Here is a 25,703-nt window from a genome sequence, read left to right on the forward strand (position 1 = left end):
GATGCGGGTGAGAAGGCCCAGACTTTCTCTGAGGCATCAGTGTGCAGCCACTATGGAAATACTAATTCATTATATGATCCCCCTAAAGTAATTGTGAGAACAATCTGCTGTCCCCATATTATTTGTCAAATGTAAATAGATATAGTTTCTAGATCACCTCTTAGGATCTCTTTTCGCACATCTGAGAATGGACTGACGGAGAATTGGGAGGAACCTATTCCAAACACACTGTTGCAGGGCAGCACCTCCGGCCGTTGATAAAAGCATGGCTTTTGGCTGCAGTCCTGTCGTTCTTGGTGGAAAATACCATCCTCAGCAGGATTTCCTCATTACTGCAGAGGATTTGGATTATTACAGCAAGTTTTGCTGGAGCAGGTTTTTCTACAGACTCTCCTCTAATTAACAGGAAGCATGTGTGTGAACAGTAGTGTATAATTTTCATAGATAGTCTTGCAGAATTGTAGCATTCATTTTAAGTTCATATTTTATACTTGGCTGACTTTTTCCTGTAAGGAAGTAAACATGTAATCTTGACAGGGAATGTAAAAACAGTAACATCAAACCACCCACATCTTTCATTCCAGGTTTTTGCTAATGTTTTTTATGGCTTCTCATTGCCAAGTACTACAAGTTGTTCTGTTTTCGTTTTTGTTTTTTTTTCAAAATGCAGCGTAAAAGCAATTTATTGCATGAGTTGATGGAGACATTAGTTAAAGCCATTTATATTGCATCAAGCAGGTGGGAAAGGAGGCAAATCAGCTAACAGGTATGTGACAAGAAGGTCCTCGGAGCCACCCTGCTGAGTCCCAGAGGGACACAGACGTGACACACACATGGTCTTCATCCGCCAGAGAAATTTGCAGTTAAGTTGGGGAAAGAGGCACAGATACACGCCACTGCTATAAACAGCGCCAGTCTGTATATCATTAAATGGTGGTGACCGTGGGTATAATGGGCATTTGACGAAAAGAGGATCTGGGAGGGCTGTGGTTGGTATAAGTCAGGGTTTCTCAGCATCAGCACTGTTGACGTTCTGGGGGGCTGTCCTGTACATCACGGGGTGTTTAGCAGCATCCCTGGTCTCTGCCCACTAGATGCCAGTTGTACCTGCCAACTGTGACAACCAAAAATGTCTGCAGACATTGACAGCTGTTTCCTGGGGGGAACAAAATTGCCCCAACTGAGAACCACTGGGTAGGCATAGTTGATTGCAGTGTGGGCTTTGGGGCTGAACCTTGAAGAATAAATAGAACTTGGACAGGAAGTGTGGGCTATATGGAGATGGTTTAGTTAACAGAAGCCATTATGTAAAGACCCAGTCAATTTCTTGTTTTCTTTTTTCTTTATTTACTTGTTTACTTATTTATTTATTTATATATTGGAGTATAGTTAATTTACAATATTGTGTATGTGTCAAGTGTACAGCAAAATGATTCAGTTATACATATCTATATTCTTTTTCAGATTCTTTTCCATTATAAGTTATTACAGGGTATTGAGTATAGTTCCCTGTGCTATACAGTAGGTCTTTGTTAAGGATCCAGTGGATATTTTTGAGGTGAGAGTGACATTTAGGTGGGTATTTGTCATTTGGCCTGTCTCTGGATTTAGGCTTCAGTCATCTGATTATTCCCACTTAGAAGCCTTTTCTCGTTGCTTGCCCTTGGACCATGATTTTGAACTGGTCATTGTCTATTTGAAACTTTCATTTGTACGTTTTACACCTTGTGTTCACATTATGTGTGTCCTTCTCTCTTGGGATTTTTAAACAATTTAATGTCTTTGGCACAGGGTAACTTTAGTGATTATTTGGCAATGCTTAAAGCTGTTCCCTAAAGAAATAAAGGAGAATGCGTTTTGTTTCATTTGCATCTTCTGTGAATGGAAAAAGATCTGTGCCTTGGGCACTGTTTTTATAGTGGTGTTGGTAGGTCTGTGTCTCTCTACTCGTAATTTGGATTCCTGTTTGGACCCCTGGATGGCACTGGTGTCAGGTTGTGGAGGCTGATTGCTTAGCCTGTGGCCATGGTCCTTTGCTCATGTCTTCTCTAGAAGCTTTGAAGAACTTTAGTTTGCTGAAATTCCACCTCCCACTTGAACTTTTTAAAAAAATTTTATGGAAGTGTAGTTGGCTTACAATATTGTGGTAATTCTGCTGTACAGAAAAGTGATTCAGTTATACATATATGTATTCTTTTCCATTATGGTTTATCACAGGATATTGAATATAGTTCCCTGTGCTATTCAGTAGGACCTTGTTGTTTATCCATTCTGTATATAATAGTTTGCATCTGCTAATCCCAAACTCCCAATCCTTCCTTCCCCCACCCCACCTCCTTCTGCCACTTACTTTTATTTATTTATTTATTTATTTTTAATTAATTAATTAATTAATTTTATTTTTATTTATTTTTGGCTGCGTTGGGTCTTCGTTGCTGTGTGTGGGCTTTCTCTAGTTGAGGCGAGCTGGGGCTACTCTTTGTTGCGGTGCGCGGGCTTCTCATTGTGGTGGCTTCTCTTGTGGAGCACGGGCTCTAGGCGCATGGGCTTCAGTAGTTGTGGCACGTGGGCTCAGTAGTTGTGGCGCACGGGCTGAGTTGCTGCACCTGCCACTTACTTTTTAATTACCCCTCTTTTCTTTCTTTGAACATATTGCTCATACTTACTGTATGTTCCATATCTGATCATTTTAATATCTGAAGTGTTTGTGAGTTTTTTTCTTCCCTTCTGTTTTTGCATCTCTGACTCATGGTGCATTGTATGTTTCTGGAATGCTTAATTTTTAAATATTAACTGCTTCCTTGCTAATATCTTGAAACTAGTTGCTTGAAATCATGCATGGAACTCAAGCCTTTGTATTTTCGTTTGGGATCATATTCTGGGACTAGAATTCTTGGTTTCCCAATTCCTAGACGTAAATCGCTTGGCAGAGTGGGGAAGCGGATGTGGGGCTGCTTGTTAGGAGATGTGGATTCCAGTCCTAACTGCTGGGTAAGTTCCTTAACTAACGTCTCGGTGTCTCAGTTCTATCATTTTGTCAAAAGAGTAGGTTGACAGGTCATTGAATAGTTGTAGAATAGATGGCTCATTTCAGGGTCACAGTCTAGGCACTGGCAATTTCATGTCCATTGTTTCTGCAAGTTTATCATTTTCCAAGGCAGGGTATAGGGTACTTGAAAGTCAAAGAGGTATAGCATAAGCTCCCTGCCCTCCAGAATTGAAATTACTTGACTCGACAGGAGCCAGTAGCTCTCTTAGACACACAATGAATATGGGTCGTGTTCTCTGGAAGTTCAAAAGAAGTAAGTGGAGAATATTCTGGACAGAGGTGGTGCTGTGTGAGAGGTGGACTCAAAGCTAGGCGTTGTAGGAGGTAGGACTTCGCTGTTGAGAAGTCAAGAGGGCATTCAAGGCATGGGAAGCAAGGGTTAGTCGCTGTGGTGAGGAACTAAGTGTAGCGAGAGGAGAGGTGCGAGGTTACATGGAGAAGCTGGGACCTCAAATGCCAGCCCCACAGCCCTTAGCCATACCTGCAATGTCCCCATCCTTCCCACCCTAGCCCTCGACAACCACTGATCTACTTTCTGTCTATAGATTAGTCTATTCTCTGGACATTTTATATAAATGGAATTCTACAATGTATGGTCCTTTATGACTTTTTTTCACTTTAGCAAAATGTTTTCAAGGTTCGTACTTAACTGTGCCCTGTATCAGTACCTCGTTCATTGTTACGGCCACATAATATTCCATTGGATGGATATGAAATGCAAATTCTTGAACCCCATCCAAGTCTTACCAAATCAGAAACTTTGGAGTCAACCTCCTTTCCGCAGTCTGTGTTTTGACAAGCCCTCCAGGTGACTCAGGTGCACTTATGGGTGGAGAGCCACAGCTGCAGGGTGGGTGGGAGAGGGACATGAGTTGGAGAGGTGGGCCTCGTGGGCCTGGGCATGGATTTTTGCCTTCATTTCAAGGATAATGGGAAGTTTCTGGAAGGTTTTTAAGCAGAGATCTGAAACCGTTATGTTTATGCTTATTAAAAAAATTCATTTTAAAAAGGATGTATTGTACAATGCAGGGAATATAGCCAATATTTTGTAATAACTGTAAATGGAAAGTAACCTTTTAAAATTGTATAAAAATTAAAAAAAAAAGTTTTAATAAATAAAATTTTTTAAAAATTCATTTTAGCTTCTCTGTGAAAAGTGGCTTTGGGGGAAAGCTGGCCGGAAGAAGATACAGGAAGATACAGGTTGACCAGAGATGATAGCTTGGCATGGGCTAGTGGGAGTGAAACTGGAGAAACATGGATGGGTTCAAGAAAAAATTTGAAAGCAGAAACTTGATGATTAATGACTCGATGATTAATTGTATCATCAGGGAGAGTCAAAGATGGAATCCCAGTTTCTGGGTTGGGCAGGTGAGTGGGTGGTGGTGCCATCACTAGACCTTCTGAATTTTCTGATTTTCTAATATGTGGGTAAATGTTAATCGCCTGTTCCTCCCCCTGGAACCTACTCTTTCAAGCAACCCTCGGGGACAACCTATCAGATGACATTTGAGTACATACTATGTGGAAAATACTCTCGGGAGACCCACCATACACATCTAGAACCATAATATTAATATTAATGTGTGTAACTATATAAAAATAAAAAATGTCTGAGAAGGTGAAAAATAAAGATGTAACCAAGGTGTTTGGACTCGGGTGTGTGTCTTTTTAAGCACACAGGTGAATTTCCATAGTTTAGAGAAAAGAGATGGAATGTTTGATGAGAGGAGAGAAGAGATCTGAGGTTCGTGGCCAATTCCGAAAGGACCGCCGGCATGAGGTGAGGTGCTTGGCTGTAGGGGTGTGATCCAGGGTTCTGAAGGTGAGATGGAGACAGGACACCACTGGTGAGAGGCCTGAGAATCTAGGAGCAGCAGACTGTACAGCTGTCTTAAATTTTTTATTTATTTATTTATTTTTAAAAATCGAGAGCCAATGAGGAATTGTAAAGATCTGAAAAAGGTAGTGGTATGTGCTTGAGAAGAACATTCTCGCCTGCCTTTAGAGGGGAGTGGGTAGGACAGTAAAATCCCTGGAGGTGTGGCTGGCAGCAGCATAAGAGTTGTAGAAATGGGATGAAATCAGCAAGATAAGGGGAGTGGTAGAATTTTCAGGGCTTGGCAGCTGAAGGAAAGAGAGAAGAACAAAGAAGAGGAGATGACTTCATGGTTTCTAGGAAAGTGGAAGACCCTATGCCTGCTGTAGCTCGTGATGCAGGGCTTGTAGAGAGAGGAAGGCTGTGAAAGACACTGACTGTAGTTTTTTAACATGAACGAGTGATCACATGGGATTAAATATTTAAGTGTAGTTTTGAAGAATAAAGTTATTAAATTTGAGGTAGCAGATTTTATTGACTCCTTTATCTTTTTCATTTTAATTCGATTCTCGTATTGTCTTACTAGGCTGTCTTTTAAAGTTATACCAAGAATTAGAAGCAAATATTGTTTCAGTAACCTATGATCTGGAGTGTGAAGGGACTTGCCTACGCTATTCTGAAAATACCAGTTCACAAACAGAAAATAACAGGTAGGACTTCCCTGGTGGCACAGTGGTTAAGAATCCGCCTGCCAATGCAGGGCACACGGGTTCGAGCCCTGGTCTGGGAAGATCCCACATGCTGCAGAGCAGCTAAGCCCATGCGCCACAACTACTGAGCCTGCGCTCTACAGCCCGCGAGCCGCAGCTACTGAGCCCGCGTGCCTAGAGCCAGCCTGTGCTCCGCAACGAGAGAAGCCACCTCAATGAGAAACCTGCTCACCGCAACGAAGAGTAGCCCCTGCTCGCTGCAACTAGAGAAAGCCCACGCACAGCAACGAAGACCCAATGCAGCCAAAAATAAATAAATAAAATAAAATATATTTAAAAAAGAAAAAATAACAGGTAACGTTTTTGTTAGTGGCAGATTAGATTAGAGTTCACTGGAAGAATCATTCTGCCAGCGGCAGGACAGCTGGAACCTCTCTTTGATCAGTTCTAAAATATTTCTTTAAACCCAAGAACCGTAGACCATAAACTCTGCTGACACCTGGCTAAGTTTCGGTTAGGGAACTAAATGAAGTGATTGGATTTAGTTATATCTTCTTGATCTTAATCTGTGATTCCAAAACTGTGACTCCAAATAAACAGGTGCTTAAATTGATGTTGGTTATCAGCTTAAAAAATTGATGTTGGTTATCAGTTTAAAAATACGCCAGACGGACTTTTAGTCCTAGAGGACAGCCATGGGGACATTTGTTAATTCCTCTTTGCTTGTCTGACATTTGTGGTTCTCCCTGTTCCACTTTCTAGTTTTTTTTAAAAATTTATTTTATTGAAGTATAGTTGATTTACAATGTTGTGTTAATTTCTGCTGTACAGCAAAGTGATTCAGTTATACACATATATATACATTCTTTTTCGTTTTCTTTTCCATTATGGTTTATCACAGGTTACTGAATATAGTTCCCTGTGCTACAGTAAGACATTGTTGTTTATCCATTCCATATATAATAGTTTGCGTCTACTAACCCCAAACTCCCGGTCCTTCCCTCCCCCCACGGGCACTTTCTAGTTTTAACTCTAGCATTCTTTTTCTCAGTCCCTGTATGCAGCAGAGACGGGAAAGTCCAAAAGATTACTCTCGTGAACACACAGCAAGGGACAGCGCCTGTCTGTTCCTGGGTTTGGTGAGTCTGGCCTGGGCAGTTGAGGCGCATGCTGCTGTGACGAGCTCCGTGCATCGTGTGCCTGAGGAGACCCCATCCTGCCCTCGTCCCTTGTAGGCTGCCCTAGCCTGCCTCGCAGGATGGGAGGACGACAGGGTTGGCCTGAGGATACAGCCTCGCAGAAGATGTGCTAGCGTGATAGCAATCATGCTCACTTCTAAAGGGAAACCCATTTTTACCAAAGGGTATGTTCCCAGAGAGTGGATCCTGTCAATGGAAATAATCAATAAACAATCGTAAGAATAGAAAAGTTTTATTTGAGCCAAACTAAGGACTAGCCAGAAGCCCGCTTCCCACGTGACTCTGAGAAACTGCTCTGCAGAAGCAGGGTTTCCAGCACAGTTTTATATCTTGTCAGAACAAAGGACATTAAACAAGTCAGGGTTACATTTCTTCAAGATTTCAGAAAAAGAACATTCCAGCCAGTACCCAGCAAGTCAGCATGGCCTTGGCCCCTGGAAAGGGAGTCTTATCCTCAAAGAAGGACCAGCATTGGCATCCCAGGAAGAGAGGCATTTAATCTCTATTTTTTTTTTTTTTTTTTTTAATAATGAAACTTTCTAGGAGTTAAGCCAGCATTTTATTTATTTATTTATTTATGGCTGTGTTGGGTCTTCGTTTCTGTGCGAGGGCTTTCTCTAGCTGCGGCGAGCGGGGGCCACTCTTCATCGCGGTGCACAGGCCTCTCACTGTCGCGGCCTCTCTTGTTGCGGAGCACAGGCTCCAGACGCGCAGGCTCAGTAGTTGTGGCTCACGGGCCCAGTTGCTCCGCGGCATATGGGATCTTCCCAGACCAGGGCTCGAACCCGTGTCCCCTGCATTGGCAGGCAGACTCTCAACCACTGTGCCACCAGGGAAGCCCTTAATCTCTATTTTTAACATGGACATTCTTTACTTTTAATCGATGTGTCCTCTTCTCTAATAATTAAAGCAGATGTACAATGTATGTTTGATAGGCCACAGTCTATTTTAGTCAGCATAAAATTCAATGTAACTCATGGGAAAGCCAGAATGACTTCCCCATATCTCAGTCTGTGAACATTTCTTTTTATCAATCCTCTCTGCATTACCTAGTTTCATAGTTTGGGCACGGTCAGTGCTTTGACTCCCTGTAACTTTGTTGACTCCCTGTAGCTCCCAGCTTTCCTGGGGGCAAGCTGAAGGAAGGCAGAGGCAGGTGTGTACCCACTAAGCCTAGCACAGTGCCTGGCACCTGCTCGACCCTCAGAATGTCCTTCTGGAGTGAACAAATGAGAGACTCACTGAAGGAATGGCATTGTACTGGGCCCAGGTGTCCTCAGTGATTGGCAGGAGAGTAAGCTTGCCAAAGAGCAGAATAGCCGATGAGGTCTGTGGCCTTAGAATTAAAAGTGTAATAACAATAGTGACTAATGTGTGTTGAGCTCTTTCCCTACGTGCCGTGCACTAAGAACATTACGTCATTTAATTTTCGTCACCACCGTCTGCCCTAAGTTCTGATCTGCATTTCACCGATGAGGAAGCTGAGGCTTTGATAGAAGAAGTAACTTGCCCGAGGTGACAGATCCATCCCGTGCTGGTTGTCCGGAACTAGAACACAAATCAAAATGAAGTGGCCCCTATGGGGATCAGGCCACTGCCCTTGACATCATCATCAGATGTTCTAACTGTCATGGAAAAAGTCACAGATGAACCAGGGCCCCTCGAGGACATCAAAGTCACAATTCCAGTACCTTCTCTACACCATTCCTGTTCTAGTGCTACCAAACTGCGATAGGAGAGGCTCTTTCATCTGAAACAGGGGGAGAGAGAGGGAGAGTGTGTGTGAGTGTGTGTGTGTGTGTGAAGGCTTTCCTTTAGGTAGGTTATTTTTGGAACAGTGTTAAGTGTTGGACTCACAGGCAGGTCTGTGGTCATGCTGAGCCATCAACACAATGATGTATTGTTAACAGAAACAGGGAAGTTAGGAGAAGGAGGTGGATTGGTAGGTTGATCTTATGACAACAAAACCTTGTCAAAACCTTGTTTTGTTGTTTTGTTTTAGCAGTGAAGTTTGAGGTGATGGTGGGACGTTTAAGCATACATTTCCAGAAAGGCTTTGGCACTGTGGATTGGCCCTTGTGAAAGAGGCCAATTTTGAAATGCAAATTTTAGATATGTCTCCATAGAGGTGACAGTTGAAGATGTGGAAGTATGTCATGTCTTCAAAGTATTAGTGTCAAGAGAAAGCAGATTATAAAGGATATGCAAATGGAGGATAGCATCATTAGAATTAAAGGACAGGAATAATCATTTTTCTGGTCCCATTCATCAGTAACGCAAAAGTGGTGAAAATTTTGTAGTTAAAATCCTACTCTCTTCCCTGATGTCAATTAGTTGTTCCTGAAAACGAATTGAAAGACGTTAGATTTTTACATTAAAAAAACTCACTGAAATTTTTCATTTGAAAGACTTTTAGTAGATTAGAGAATAATGTTTCTAGGTTTTCGTAGTGACAACTTTTATAGACAACAAGCATTGTTTTCAGTAACAAAACAATAATATCAAACATTTCCTAAAATCCATTTTGTGAAATAGTTACCTGATAAAGTATCATCTTTACTTTGAAGGGACAAATCAAGAAAGAAGAGGGGGTGCATGTGTATGTGTGAGCATCTCTGTGTGTTTTAATATCTGTTAAGTAGCTTACTATTGATATCATTTGTCATCATGAAAAATGTCAGCCCGTTTGGAACAGCTTTCTTTTTTTATAAAAAAAAATATATCTAGAATATTCTTAAATTTCCAATGGTTGGATAATGTTCTAAACATTAGAGTTAAATACTTAATAGAATCCATGCATATGCAATAAGATAACTATGAAGATTATAAAAGCAGGAAATATTTGTAATACAACCGAAACATTCTACCCAAAATGTGTATGTTATTATGGCATCCATATAAAGTCTGTTTCTGAATGTTGAATCCTTGGAAGGTAATATAAAAAATAATTACTTCAGGATGATATTATGTTTTTTTTTTTAATTGAAAAGACGACTTAACATTATAAACATGGAAAAAAGAAGCCAATGCAAGTTGGTTAAGAAAACAGGATCCAGAGTATTTACTGGTTAAAAAGAAAATATGTTAAAAGTATTTATTCAAGCTCAATAATGTTTATTTGTTTAATACAAACATATGGAGGGCCTAGTAAGTACCAGGGACTGTGCTAATGATACACAGACAAAAAAGCACAATCTTTTCCATCATTGAAATTGTATTGCTTTAATTTACAACATATAATAATGATTCTTTCAAAAATTGCCCTGTAGTTCACAGTTCCTCTTTCTGACACTCTGATTTCCTAAAACTCAAGTTTCAGTCTCTTGCAAGACAGCCTCTCTCATTGTTATCTTCGGCTTGGTAGCCTGGTATTTGCTTTCTAGTAAGACAGACTGAAATAGACACCAGAGGCACAGCACTTTACGTGTAATCTCATGTTGAGTTAAACAGCATTTGAATGTTGCCAGTGAGCCCGTGGCTTGTTGGGGTTTCTTCTACACCCCGTCCTGTTCCCCAGCAAGGAAACATATCGGTGGGTGTTTTAGGGGAGGGGTGTGTCCGTTTGCAGGTAAGAGAGAACCTGAGTAACGTGAACTTAAATGAACAGAGGTGTTTTGGTCTCTCCAGGTAAGTCTGGAGACTGATTTGTTCAGGGCCTGTATTTCTGGGATTCTCTTGGCCTTTTCCTGATGCTTGTTGCCTGTTAGTGGAAAGGCGGCCCCTGCACCTCCAGCCCTCACACCAAGGTTCCAAGCAAGAAGAGGGAGGAAGGGCAGGGACAAAGAGCCCTGGTATTGATCCATTAGCTTCAGCAGGAGAGCAGAGCCACGTGCGGAAGCTCCACCCATTGGACTTTGGCCCCCAGCTTAGCAGTGGGCTCTGGGTCAGTGACTTGCCAGCTGCAAGGGTGGCTGGGAACACGGGGCTTTCACTTTCTAGTCTTCACAGGAGAGGTAGTGAATAGCTTGGGGTAACTAGTCTATCGCCTGCCATTTACATCCTCTTTATGAGAATATAATGCCTAGTGAGTCCAACAGTGTGGTATTAGTTAAAGAATTTGCCATGGAATGATAGATCTTCGAGGTACCCTACTCAATTGCTTGGAAGTTCCTGTGTCTTTGCCCCAGAAAAGATCATCAGACCTTTCTTCCCATTTTATTTGGAAGGAGGAGTTGTCTTCGGGCCCCTTACCCCTCCAGGTCTAGTCCAGCCCCTCCTCTGTAAGTCTTATCAAGTTGTAAGAAAATCTGTCCTCTCTGTCCTCTTTCCTCTGCCTGCCTTTGACTTTTTCCTTGTGACAGACATAAAAGGCCCTAATCAGCCTTACATCTGCCTCAAGTCAGAAGAAAGAAAACTGTGTATTTGAAGTGTGAAAGGAGGTGAAATGAAGAACTGTTACATCCAATGCCTAAAGCCTTTGAAAGTTCTATGAAGTTAATTTATATTTTTTGCAGAAGGCCACATCTAGGGCAAAGAAAGAAAAGTTAACATGCTCGAATGAATGAAGCAATTGAGCAGTGCCTATTACTGTTTAGCTCTCATTTAATCCTCCCAATAAACCTGTGAAAAAAGAGTCTGGGTCCATTTCACAGATTTGGAAACTAAGGCCAAAAGAGAAGCTTAGTAATATCTCCAAGGCTACTTGACTCACAGGGCCAGGGTTAAAACCAGGTCAGTCTAACTCTAAAATACATACTTTTCTTTTTTTCCAGTTTTTCTTATTGTCTGCCATCTGTGCTTTGTCTTTTTTTTTTTTTTTAATTGAAGTATAGTTGATTTACAATGTTGTGTTCGTTTCAGATGTACAGGAAAGTGACTCAAGATACACATATATGTGTGTGTGTGTGTGTATATATGTATTATATATATGTATTCTTTTTCAGATTCTTTTCCCATATAGGTTATTACAAAATATTCAGTAGAGTTCCCTGTGCTATGCAGTAGGTCCTTGCTGTTTATGTACTTATATATATAATATATATGTATTCTTTTTCAGATTCTTTTCCCATATAGGTTATTACAAAATAGTGAGTAGAGTTCCCTGTGCTGTACAGTAGGTTCTTGCTGTTTATGTATTTTATATATAGATGTATGTATATGTTACTTCATAATTTATCCCTCCCTGCCACCTTTCCCTTTCTCCTTTGGTAACCATAAGTTTTCTATGTCTGAGTCTCTTTCTGTTTTGTACATAAGTTCATTTGTATCATTTTTTTTAGATTCCACATATAAGTGATATCATAAGATATTTGTCTCTGTTTGACTTACTTCACTTAGTATGATAATCTCTAGATCCATCCGTGTTGCCGCAAATGGCATTATTTCATTCTTTTTTTGTGCTTTGTCTTTACACTTGCTTTCCCACAATTGTTCACATTAAATCTCAGTTAGAAAAAAAACAAGCCCTATCTTATTCAAACTGATAATGTCTTTATTTACTAGGGACGCCCAAGGTCCCAGGGTACAGCCTCTGCTGTGTTCACCCCGGAATTCAAACATGATTAGACACGTCTGGAAGCGTCTGGAAGAATCTGGCAGGGGCTGCTTAGTTACATAAGTTAACTGGCAGCCTTCTGGGAAAGAACTAACCCTACGCGAAGAGAGAGTGGAGAAGTGCAAGTTTACTTGCACTCAGTGCCTGAGGATAGGGGGTAAGTGTAAGTCAAGTGCAGTAGAATTTCGTTAGCCTGGCCTCTGATCCGGTCCCTAGGGATTGCTGGAGTCAGGACGTTGCCAGTGAAAGCTACCAGCGTCTTCACTAAGATTTGCACGGGTCACTGAGTGTTCATGCTGCATCACCAGATTCAGCAGCACCAGCCCAGACAGCTTATCACCGGGGCCGGTGCATCAGGGCTTGGGTCTTCAGCAGATTTGGGTCCTGCAGGGCCCCGGAGTTGAAAGGGTCAAGTTTTATTGTCTTAGTCTATTTGGGCTGCTATAAGAAAATGCCACAGACTGGGTGGCTCAAAAACAACAGGGATTTCTCACAGTTCTGGAGGCTGGAAGTCCAAGGTCAGGGTGCCAGCATGGTTGGGTGCTGGGGAAACCCCAATTCTGGGTAGCAGACTGCAGTCTTTCGGCTGTGTCCTCACATTGTGGACGGGAGCAAGAGAGCTCCTGGGCCTCTTTCATAAGAACACTCCACCCTCATCACTTAATTACCTGCCATTAACCTCACCTTCTGATGCCATCACCTTGGGGGGTAGGTTTCAGCATAGGGGTTTTGGGGTGACACATTCAGGCCATAGCACTTACCAGTGCAGTGGCCGAGAAGGCTGCTTCGGAGCACATGTGAGGAGCTCACTTAAGAGCTCCTGGAAATATCTGGGGGAAAGTGGTAGGGGGTGATAGAATTCTATGGTAGCAGTTGGAAGCAGGGTCGGGGAAGTACCAACATATTTGCTTGATTTTCAGTTATCATCAATTTGCAAATTTATCAACAATCTCATAAAAAAACATTTGGGCAAAACAAAATACTACATTATGCACTTGCAGTTTTAAAAATTAACTGACAATAGCATTTATTTAAACATAGAATCACATCCAACTTCCTACTTCAATGTCAGTGTCAATTTTAGAAGGGAAGCCTTTTTCACATTCGGGGTCCAAAGATTCTTCTGAATTATTTAGGGTGTTTACTGTTTCATGTAACATCGTAGACACACTCCTTTTTAAATTCATACAGCTTTAGTATTCACTGAGAAATATTGGTGTTTGATCTACTTTCCTGTTTGCCTAAGCTTCAGTTACATTTGTTCCTAAATTAAATTATCAATTTAGTTTGATCTCTCGAATATCACCTGGAAAACTTTGATGTTCAGCACTGGGGTAATAATTCTTGAATCATCCACTCAGTTAATATTTTCGTACGCCAGGCCCCGTGCTTACGGAGCTGACACTCTGGAGCAAGAAGTGAGCATAAAAACAAATAAACAGATAAATAAAATTGTAATAAATTTAACTAATAAAACTTCAGCTTAGGTGGCAAGAGAGGGCTCTCCAAGGGGGTGGTACTTGAAGTGTCTCATCCTCATGATGGAAGAATCAGCACTGCTGTGACACTAGTCCTTGTACTTGTGAAAATCCTGGCTGTTCATTAACAACCGTTTACTGAGTGTCTGCACTGTGCCAGATACCGTTCTAGACCCCAGGGATCCAGCAGTGAACAGAACAGCAGACAAAAATCCCCTGCCCTTGTGGAATTTGTGTTCTAGTAGGACGAGGTGGACAAACAAATGTGTAAAACGACAGTATGTCAGATGCTGCGTGCTATGGTAAAATAAAGCATTGAAAGGGAATAGGGAGTTTTGGGGGAGGGAGGCTGGTAAAAGTGTAAAATCACATAGGCAGGGAAGGCCTCACTGAGAAAGTGAGCTTTGAGCGGGAAATGAAGATCTGTGATCTAGCGTAGAGTTGGCAAACTTTTTCTGAAAAGGGCAGCTGTTAAATACTTTAGGCTTTGGGAACAGGTACAGCCTCTGTTACAATGGCTCAATTATGCTAATTTCTCTGGGACGAAAGCATCCAGGGAGAATATGTAAATGAATGGATGTAGTTGTCTTCCAATGCAACTTTACTTATGGACACTGAAATTTGTATCTCTCAGAATTTTTGTATGTCATGAAATACTATTATTCTTTTGATTTCTTTTCCCCCCAACCATTTAAAAAAGATAAAGACTATATTTGGCTGTGGGCCATAAAAACACAGTTAGTGGGCTAGAATTGGCCTGTGGGCCTCCCTGCGATAGAGCCCAAGAGATTTAACAGTGTCCGTTCCCCTTAATTGCTTTGGATGACGTGTAATGTTGTACGTTTGAAAGATAAGGTGGAATGCAACTCATGCTTTTGCAGATATCTGCCTGTTTTAGGTCCAACAGCTTTGCTGTTGCTTCACAAAGAAAAGAATGAAAATTCATGTTTATCCAGTGACAGATCCTCATTTCACTTATATGAAATTTATGTCTTGCAGCTTTTATTTCTAGACTCTGCTGTGCAATAATAGCTTTTATTTTCAATCCATCATACTACAGTATTGCCGAAGACATTTTATGTAGCATTTAAGAGTTTTCCAAGTAGCATTGCATTGGGTTGCAAGCTCTAGAAAAGTTGCTAAAAAGTGGCTTAACTAATTAGGGGTCTGTTTGTCTAACACAGAAGGTTTAGAGTGGGCTGCACAAGACTCGTGTGGCAGCTGTAAGATGTCATCAAGAACCCAGGTTCCTGTCATTCTGCTTGACCGCCGCCATTCTTGCATATAGTGTTGGTTTTCACAATTGCCAAATGCTTTCTGCACCTCCGGGCACCACGGGTGCATTTCTGCAAGAGAGAAAGGAGAAGAGTGACCAAGTGCAAAATGGGCTTTGTCTTTTCATTCATTAGGTGGAGCCTTCCCAAGGAGCAGCTGCCTCACATCTCACTGGCCAGCACTGTGTTCTGTGATCACCCGTAGCTGCAGAGGAGTTGGGTCAACAAGGTTTTGTAGCTGAGCACATTGCTTTCTAAAACAAAATCAGGCTTCGGTTATTAAGAAAGAAAGGGAGATGAGCTACTGGATAAATAGCATTATCTGCCATGGCTTCTAAGTGTGTTTGAAGAAAAAAAAAAAGAGTCACATGAGTTACAGGTACCGTCACCCATGGCTAAATTGACATGGGTGAAGGCCTTGACTGTTGCCCCACAATTTACTTCTCTTCCACAAATTTCTCTCCCCAAACTTCTTTTGATACTGATTGCAAGGTGCGTTTTGTTTCAGAACGGTTGAAATGTAAATAAAACTCTCTGTGTCAAGGAAGTGACGGTATATGTTATTGTCATCTGAACCCTGGGTTTATGCCAGCCTGTGTGCAGTGCCCTTGACGGCTTCCTCTTGCCATGAGGGAAGCCCTTCCGTTACCTACGACCCCGGCTTCTCCCAGGTCCCACCTCCTGCGCTGGTCTGTCCCTGCCGCTCATCCCTGGGCTTCCACAGTTCCAGCCGCTTTCACCTGGGAAATCTCAAAACAGCCCTGCTGCCGTGATTCATCTTCCTTCCTGAGGCTAATGTCACAAACATCCCCTTGAAACTTCCTTCTCTGGAGTACAATTTCTCCCCTTTGTCTATTTGGGTGACCTGCTATCGTATTAATTTTCTGTGGCCTTAGCTCTTTTTTTTTTTTAATTTTTAAAAATTTTGAACATGTGCTACATTTATTTCTAAACTTCAACAAAAGCAAAGCAAAATATGAGAATTTGATTCACCTTGTCTCAAAAAAGTGAACTTTTCCCTGACGCTGCATTCTGAAAGATTTTTTTTAATGTGATGTCAAATAACAAATTCAACAATAATAATTAAGACATTATACAGGACTGTTCTGTGCCAGGCAATAAATATTGTAAGCTACACATAATTTATCTATAACCCTCACAATAATCCAATGAAGCAGGTAATACTATTATTCCCATTTTAAAGATGGAAAAACTGAGGCATAGAGAGATTAAGTAGCTTGCTCAAACTCACCCAGTAAATAAGTGGGGGGAAACAAGGATTTGTAGCTTTTTTTTTTTTCTTTTCTTTTTAATCATCTGGCCTTTCTTCTAAGTGTAAGGAGTCAGGGAGGCCAGCAAGTAACAAAACGCTCCAAGTCCAGCTTCATGTCCTGCTGATTTATACGAAATGCCCCTGGTCTCTACTGCCATGAACTACCGCCCGCCTCCAGGTTGTTTTCTATGGGAGGCTTTCTTTCTCTCTTAAATTTCTTCTCTTTAATCTTTTGAATGTTGACACATTCACACTTTTCCGAAAGGTTTACACACACAGAGTGAAAACTCTTGCTCTCACTTTGTCCCCATCCCCCAGTTCCCACCCACCCCCGAGGCAACCGCTTTTGTTAGTTTCTTATATAAACCTTCAAGCATTTTTCTAAAAAATGAAAGTACAAGTAAATACAGACGTGTTCCTATTTTTCTTCTTTTTTTTTTTTTTTTTAATGTGCCTAGTCTACACACAGTTCAGCTCTTTTTTTTTTCCATGTATACATCTTGGAGACCTTTTCATAGCAGTGTTAACAGTACTTACGGAATTTCTCCTTTTTTCTTTTTAAGCTGCGTAGTATTGAAGTGATCTCTTTGAAACACAAAGCTGGCCGTGCCTCTCCTGCTTTCCTCTTAAATACAGATATAATTACTTACATTTCGCTCTTCACGCTACCATCAGCCATCACCAGTGTTGGTGAGGAACTGTCCTTTGCTTCCTGAACCTTGATAGGGTATGATGATGCATTTGAATTTTTTTCTTAAAACAGCGGCCATTTTTCCCCAGTTTTCTTAAGATATCATTGACATACAACACTTGTATAAGTTTAAGGTGTACAGCATAATGATTTGATGTATGTATATATTGTGAATTGATTACCACAATTAGTTTAGTTAACATCCATCACCTTACGTCATTTGAATTTTAATATTCTACGATGTAACTTTCAAATATTGGCTATAAGGAGGAGGGGTGTTGAGACATGGACACTCTGAGACATTGCTAATGGTAATGTAAATTGAGGTGGCCTTGATGAAAGACAGTTTTACCCTGAGTCCTTCAGGAGTCTGAGAAATATCTGCCCTTTCACCTGGGTTTCATTCACAGGGCTTTGTCCTAAAGTAGTCTTGAGCGATACCATCAGAGATACATAAAGATGTTCACTGCGTGATATTATTTCTAGTGGTGAAACCTACAAGCATGCTAAGTATTCAACAATAGAGTAATAGTTAACTGTACATCTACATGATGGAATTGTCAGGAAGATATTAAAATTCATACTTCTGAAAAATTTTTAATGACAGAGGGCAGTGCTCATGATATATTTATTGTTCAGTGAAAGGGGCAAGGTGCAGTTTTTTACTAGGTGTGATCGTGTGAAAGGAAAGACCAGGTGAGCTGTAGGGGATTATAGTTCCAGCAATAAATACCGTGTGTGTGTGTGTGTGTGTGTGTGTGTGTATGTGTGTCCCTATGTGTTTAGGGCCAGGAGGTGGGGGGAGTAGAGAAGCTGTGTACATGTCTTGATTTATCCTCATTGAGCCTTTAAGTACCCGCATTTTGGGGTCGTGGTGGATATGTCTGTACATTATATATGGAAAACCAAGGTTTGACTATGGATAAGTTTCATTTTTGATCATGCTCATGAACAATTGAAATGTGCTGGGTATGTAGAGCTCCAAATATGGATATTCAATCCAGACCCTTTCCTCTATTTAAATTTTGGCAGTGGCTGTCTGGATAGTAGGATTGTAGATAACTTTTTGTTTGCTTTACAAAGGCCAGTGGGGACCCACTAAAGAAGGATTTTAGGACAGTGACATGATTGTCTTGATAAGAACACACACTAAGACTTGGATCAAAATAGGTGAACGCTTTCAACCTCAGGGTCGATAAACTCTATCTGGTAAAGTTGTAAGGGGAAATTAAGTAGGATGGATGATACTTTTTTGCACACCAAAGTTACAAAATAATATATGTTCTGAAATTCTATGAGTGAGGAGAAAAAGTTAACTTTTTCAGACATGAGAAATGGCTTAATTCAAGAAATGGAGATAATGTCATTTTCAACTTGGATTTACAACCATACAGTAATTCTCTCCTTTTATAATATTATTGAGCTTAAAAGATGTCCTTTCTTGCCAGCCTTTTATTTCTGTCCATATTAACTATGCCATCTCGTCATTAGTTGTTCATAGACTTGAACCCAGTGATCAGAGACGCATGTCACTGAGGCTTCTGGGGAGGAGTCGGATTGGGGTGGGGTGGAGGGCACTGGCTGGGGCAATCAGTCTGTGAAAGTTTGTTCTTCAGCATTTTATTTTCTTTATCCAGAGGTCTTTCTAGCTGCTTCACTTCTCAAAATGATTCTTTGGCCATTATAACATTTACTTCACCGCTTAAGTTTGTTTTTTATGCAGGTTTCCCAGGATCGTTTAGAAAAAGCACACTTGTTTTCTCATGTTTTACATGCTGTGGTTAAGATACTGAATACTGTCACCGCATCTCAATGAGTTAATACGTACCTTCAGTTAAGAAGATTGGTAACATTTGGAAAACCTGCAGATGTGTTTGCAGCTCTTTAAGAGCGTACCTGACCCCTAGTGACTGGAGAAGGAAACATGAGACATCAGGGGAACAAGAAGGGCTAAGAAAGAGAGTTCAAAGTAGGATGGTGCTTGTTGTTTACTCTCACCTTGGAAGTGGAGAACATTTTACTCTTGCGAATGGATGAAAGGATGCTTTCATGACAGTGGCTACAGCTGTGGAATATCTGAAAGAGGCTGCTGAGGGGAATAAAAATGTCGCCGCTCCCAGGAATCCATGAAGTGTCGACATCTCAGATGGGCTCTCTGTGGTTTGCAATTGGTTGGGGACAGAGAGGGCTTTCGTGACTGTAAATGTCAACTTCTGGGGGGTGGGAGTGGGTAGTTATGGCCCCCTTGAGAACTAAGTGAATCTCCCACCTCAGACCTCGTCTGTCCCTCTCAGACCGTCGGAGTTGTGCCCCAGAATCCTTGGAGAAGTCACTGTGTCAACACTAGCTGAGACGTCTGCTGGATCTCCAGGGAGTGGACAGTGTGTGCCGTCTGCAAAAATCACCTCTTTTTTTTTTGACTCAGTGGCCTCTGGCAATGAGCAGTCAAATCTAGTTCAAATTGGAAATATTTCCACTTGGTTTTGGAGGAGCATTTCTCCTTAAGTGTTTGTCTTCTCTCTGCAGATAAAGAAGAAGCAGCAGGATGTGGTTAGATTTCTGGAAGCCAACAAGATAGAGTTTGAGGAGGTGGACATCACGATGTCAGAAGAGCAGAGGCAGTGGATGTACAAGAACATTCCCCCGGAGAAGAAGCCTGCTCAGGGCAATCCTCTGCCACCTCAGATATTTAATGGTGACCGATACTGTGGAGTAAGTGTCAAATGATTGTTATCGCATCATTTCCTTGCCTGATTCAAAACAGAGTCAACTGGAGTGCAGTTGGGTTTTTTTCAACGCAGACTGACCTCCCTACCTAGTACCTGGTCAGTTCCACAGGGTTAACAGAGGGTGAATTCGAGAGGGCGTATGAGTCCAAGGTCACAGACTATGTCTTCCTGTTTGCTTTGGGAAAAGGGGGTGGGAAGGGAAGCTGCGTATGTGTGTGTTTACTGTGTTCTACATTTTAAAGCGTATTTTTTAATTAATACATTTTGGGGGGCAGAGGGGAAGAGGTAATTATTCTTGAATCTTTATCTCTCTATAGTGTAAAAAACTGCTCATGGCCGATTATAAACCAGAGTTTCACTTTTTTATGATCATGAGCCAGATGGATCATTATGTACAACTAAAATACATCAGATGCCTTCCTGCTGTATGTGGCATTGAGAAGATGAAGGCACTTTCGACTAATTGTTTTCCTTCTCACTTCTTAGGTTAAGAAAAAAAATTGAGAAATGTCTCTCTAATGAGTAGTTAGGATTTGCTTTCTGCCATAGCTTTAAGTATGTGAGTCAGTGTTTATCTTGAGACCTGAACTGCAGTTCTTTAAGGATGGCCAGGAGAAGGGGAAGGGGCTACAGGGCAGAGATGCTCAAGGTGAAATAAATAACTGGGTGGTCGTTAGGGTGGAGAAAAGGGATAACAGTGCTTTTGGAGGCTAGAAAGGAAACAGTTCTCCAAGAACATGAGGGAGAATGAGATGCTGAAACATAAAGCCATAAAGATTGTGCCCAGCGTTTTTACATGTCATGAAGAGAAAACCGAACCTGGCACTAGACACAGATTTGAGTTCTAGTACTACTTTATGTTGGCTTGACACCTTTGGAAAGTCACTTATCTCTTTATATCTCAATTTTCTCATCTTTGGCAAAGGACGGTAATATCTATCTTACTTCCCAGGATATTTGTCACTGTTTCTAAAGTACTCCTAAAACTCTATACCCACCCAAACTACCATTCAACTGTAAGACCAGAATAAAGGCGTTTTCACAGCCGCAAAGTCTGAGGAACAGAGAACTGATGGATTTTTGTTTTAAGTTTTCTAGCACTGTTCAACTAATAGCTTTATTTTGAACTGTACAGTTTACACACATTTTCATCTATTATCTTATTTTGGTCTGCAGGCACAAAAGTACATTTTCTAGACTCTAATCATGAATGGGATACACTCTTGGTTACCATATACTTTCCCTGATATGAGATCATGATGTAAAAAAATTCCACAAGAATAATAACCTTTATTCTTATGTAATAATGCAGCTTATTTCTTGTTGATGCTGCCTCTGCAGACACTGAGGTTTGACCATCCTCTGCTCTTGACTTCCCTCTCCATTTCTCTACCCACTTCCTGCATGCATGGTTCAGGGCTGTTGACATCTCCTAAGTTTATTTTAAAAGTGGAGTTGTTGCTGGTTTTTTTTTAATCCTTGTTGTTTCATAGACCTCTCAAGAGGAAGGAGGCAGAGACATCTTCGCTCTATCACCATAAAAGCCAAAGTCTTCAGAGCCCTTTGAGTAGAGGAATGTATTCAATGAATAAAAAAGAACGTGATGTGAAATAAAGTTAATTCCTTCCCTTTATTTTCACCTCTTTATGACTTTCTACATCTCTACGTATCTTTGCCCTATAGAGGCTATGGAAGTTTTTTCAGGTAGACTGTCTGGGAGCTGGCTAGAGGCTTCCATATTGATTAAACTGTGCCAGATAATATGGCTGCTTGAGCAGTGTCAGTCCCATGGCCGTTGTGACAGCAGTGCTGGTGTATTCATTCTGTCTTTATAGTCTGTTCTGGCAGGAATTCTGAAGACAGTGTCTGCTCTTATCAAGGTCAAATAAATTCGACTTTGACAAAAGCAAAAGCACCTGAGGGCAATGAACCATGACCTCAAGCATCCCACCTGCTCCTGTGCACCTTGCATCGCCCGGTAATAGTTTACGAGTGGTCGTATCTGGTTGGATAACCTGTGGAAACCCGCCATATTGCGAGTGACAGGATCCAGTAAGCATGAAGATTCTCCTGTTTCCCGGAATTGGCTGGAAACTCATGACTTTGTTTTAAACTGGATGAGCTAGGCATGTGAGACATACACAGCTGCGAAGCTGCTTGCTAACCAGTGTGGACAGCTGCCTTCTCTCTCTCCTTTAGCACGTGAAAATCCTGCCTACTGGGAGGAATTCCCCACCGAATGGAAGCTCCCTGGCATGTCCAGTCAGTTCTTCCCACCCCAGATTTGGACACTGAGGAAATGATACCAAAACACAGCATCAGTTGGAGGTGGCTCAGTGATGCCCCCAGGGGTGATGGGGCCAGGCAGAGCCTGGTGGCTGGACACCATATGGCTGGTGTCCTAAGGAGGCTGATCCTGGGGTGTGGCCTAGGTGTGTTCTTGGTTTCCCAGACATGGAAGTTCCTCCTATTTTCTAAACTGGTCTTCCGGGCTTAATGTGGATTCTGTGAGCTGCCCGCTCTACGTTCATACATTCTTTTCCTTTTAAGTTGCCAGTGTCTATTTCAGTTGTTTGTAGGCAAGAACGCTTATTGGGGCACACTGGTTGTTCTTGCTGTTTCCCTGAAGTGTCCTACCATAAGCACGATTCTTCTCTGGAAATGGGTTCCTAAAGGTCAGCATCCCAATGCCTAGGCTCTTCTCATTTTGGAAAGCTCAGATCCTCATGTTCAAGGTTTAAACTCTGTTCTCTCTCTCTGTGGTACTGGCATGTGTGGAATGCACCAGAAATAAAAACACACATATCTACACAAAAGGAAAACATTTCCTCCCATTTCTTTTCTCCCTCCCCATTCAGAAGAAAAAAAAAATTTGGATTTATTTATATTTTTTCTTATTTTTTCTTGAAATTTTTTTGTGGTAAAAACATACATCATAAAATTTATCATCTTAACCACTATGAAGTGTATGGTTGACTAATGTTAAGTGTATTCACATTGCTGTAAAACAGGTCCCTAGAACTTTTTCATCTTGCAGAACTGAGACTCTATACCCATTAAATAACTCCTGTTTGTCCCCTCCCCCCATCCCCCGATAACCATCGTTCTGCTTTCTATATCTATGAATTTGACTACTTTAGAGACCTCATAAAAGTGAAATCATGTAGTATTTGTCCTTTGTTTTCTTTGTTTTGTTTTGTTTTGTTTTTTGGCCACGCCACGAGGCGTTCGGGATCTTAGTTCCCCAACCAGGGATCGAACCCGTGCCCCCTGCAGTGGAAGCACGGAGTCTTAACCACTGACCGCCAGGGGAGTCCCAGTATTTGTCCTTTGTGACTATCTTACTTCACTTAGCATCATGCCCTCAAGGTTCATCCATCTTGTATGTCTTAGTCCATTAAGGCTGCTCTAACAAAATACCACAGACTGGGTGGCTTACAAACAATAGAAATTTATTTCTGAGTTAAGTCCAAGATCAGCGTTACACTAGGGTTGGGTTCTGGCGAAGGCCCTCTTCTAGGTTGCAGATTGCCAACTTCCTGTAGTATCCTCACGTGGTGAAGGGGGCAAGGGAGCTCTCTCAGACCTTTTTTTTTTTTTTTGGCTGCGTTGGGTCTTCATTGCTGTGCGCGGGGTTCCTCTAGTTGCAGCGAGCAGGGGCTACTCTTTGTCGCGGTGCACGGGCTTCTCATTGCGGTGGCTTCACTTGTTGCGGGGCACAGGCTCTAGGCACATGGGCTTCAGTAGTTGTGGCTCACGGGCTCAGTAGTTGTGGCTTGCGGGCCCTAGAGCACAGGCTCAGTAGCTGTGGCGCACTGGCTTAGTTGCTCCACAGCATGTGGGATCTTCCTGGACCAGGGATCGAACCCGTGTCCCCTGCATTTGGCAGGTGGATTCTTAATCACTGCGCCACCAGGGAAGGCCCAGACCTCTTTTATAAAAGGCATTAATCTCATCCATGAGGACTCTGCTATCATGACCTACTCCCCTCCCAAAGGTCTTTGGGCATCAGCATTTCAATGTATGAATTTTGGGGGGATACAAACATCTAGCCTATAGCATTGAAGCATGTGACAAGATTTCCTTCCTTTTTAAGATCTCCATTGTATGTATGTATCACATTTTGTTTTTCCACTCATCCATTGATGGACTCTGGGTTGCTTCTACCCCTTGGCAATTGTGAATAGTGCTGCTGTGAACATGAGTTTGCAAATATCTCTTCAAGATCCTGTTTTCAGTTCTTGGGGATATGTACATATTAGTGGGATTGCTGCATCATATGCTAGTTCTACTGTTAATTTTTTGAGGAATTGCTGTACTGTTTTCCATAGTGGTTATACCATTTTATAAACCTATCAATAGTGTACAAGAGTTCTAACTTCTCCACATCCCTGCCAACACTTGTTATTTTCTGTTTTTGTTTTGTTTTGAGAGTAGCCATGCTAATGGGCGTGAGGTGATATCTCACTGTGACTTTGATTTGCATTTCTTTGATGATTAGTGTTGTTGAGCTTGTATATAATCTTTGGAGAAATGTCTGTTCAAGTCCTTTGCCCAGTTTTCAATTGGGTTATTTGGCTTTTTGCTGTTGAGTTGTAAGAGTTCTTTGTATATTCTGAATACTAAGCCCTTGTCAGATATGTATTTTGCAGATATTTTCTCCCATTCTTAGGTTGCCTTTCACTCTGTTGATTATATCTTTTGATGAACAAGAGTTTTTAAGTTTAATGTAGTCCCATTTGTCTGTCTTTGTTTTTGTTGCCTGTGCTTTTGAAGTCATATCCAGGAAATCATTACTTGCCAAATACAGTGTCATGAAGCTTTTCCCCTATGTTTTCTTATAGCACTTTTGTAGTTTGGGGTCTTAGGTTTAGGTCTTTAATTCATTTTTAGTTAATTTTTGTGTATGGTATAAGATAAGGGTCCAGCTTCATTCTTTTGAGTGTGGATATCTAGGTTTCCTGTTACCATTTGTTGATGAGACGGTGCTTTCCCCATTGAGTGGTCTTGGCACCTTTGATCAAGATCATTTGACCATATATGTGAGGGTTTATATTTTTTTGGACTCTCTATTCTGTTACACTGGTCTGTGCCAGTACCACAGTTTTTATTACTGTCACTTTGTAATATGTTTTGAAATTAAGAAGTGTGATTTCTTTAACTTTGTCCTTCTTCAAACTTGTTTTGGCTATTTGAGGTCCCTTGAGATTCTGTATGAATTTTAGGAGTTTTTTTTTTTTTTCTATTTCTGCAAAAAATGCCATTAGGATTTTGATAGGGAATATGTTGGATCTTTAGATTGCTTTGGGTAGCATTGACATCATAACAATATTAAGTCTTCCAATCTATGAACATGGGTGTCTTTTCATTTTTTGTGTCCCTGTTCATTTCTTTCAGCAATGTTCTGTAGTTTTTAGTGTACAAGTCTTTTACCACCTTGGTTAGGTTTATTCCTAAGTTTTGTGGGCGTTTTTGGTGCTTTCGTAAATAGAATTATTTTCCTAATTTCCTTTTCCAATTGTGTATTATTAGTGTATATTGACACAAGTGATTTTTATGTGTTGTTTTTTTGTCCTGCAACTTTGCTGAATGAATTTATTAATTCTTTCATTTTATTAAAAAAAAAAAAACTTGTAGTTAGAAATGGGAATGCAGCCACATTTTATTTGACTGGGGTCACATTAACCAGTTTGTGTATTTGCCATCAAGGGGGAAGAACACAATGACCATTCAGATAATCAAGATGATCTGGTGCATGTTTGGCCAAGGATGCCAATGCTTAGAACTGGGCTCTGGGTGAAGGTGGGGAGAGAGGTTAAAGTGAGGTAGAATGTGTGGCTGGAGCTACTCATGTAAAGTCCTGTCTAATGAAGAGAGGACAGTTCAGCTGAGAGACAGAGGGCAGACTTTTATAGAAAAATAACCATTTGATTATTTTCCATGAGGCAACTTATAAAATTACTTATGTTTTAAAACTATTGAATTAC

The 25,703-nt window shown here is 41.2% G+C and overlaps 1 protein-coding gene across 1 annotated transcript in view; it reads left to right on the forward strand.

Annotated features, from left to right (window-relative positions):
• The window catches only part of SH3BGRL2 (SH3 domain binding glutamate rich protein like 2), a 59,923-nt gene that overhangs the window by 16,825 nt on the left and 17,395 nt on the right, over positions 1-25,703 (forward strand). Inside the window, exon 2 of the mRNA XM_061207376.1 lies at positions 19,514-19,699. Within this exon, the coding sequence (XP_061063359.1) occupies positions 19,514-19,699 (186 nt within the window). The remainder of the gene's footprint in view (positions 1-19,513; positions 19,700-25,703) is intronic.

This window comes from Eubalaena glacialis, chromosome 12 (assembly GCF_028564815.1).
Source record: "Eubalaena glacialis isolate mEubGla1 chromosome 12, mEubGla1.1.hap2.+ XY, whole genome shotgun sequence".
Taxonomy (NCBI): Eukaryota; Metazoa; Chordata; class Mammalia; order Artiodactyla; family Balaenidae; genus Eubalaena; species Eubalaena glacialis.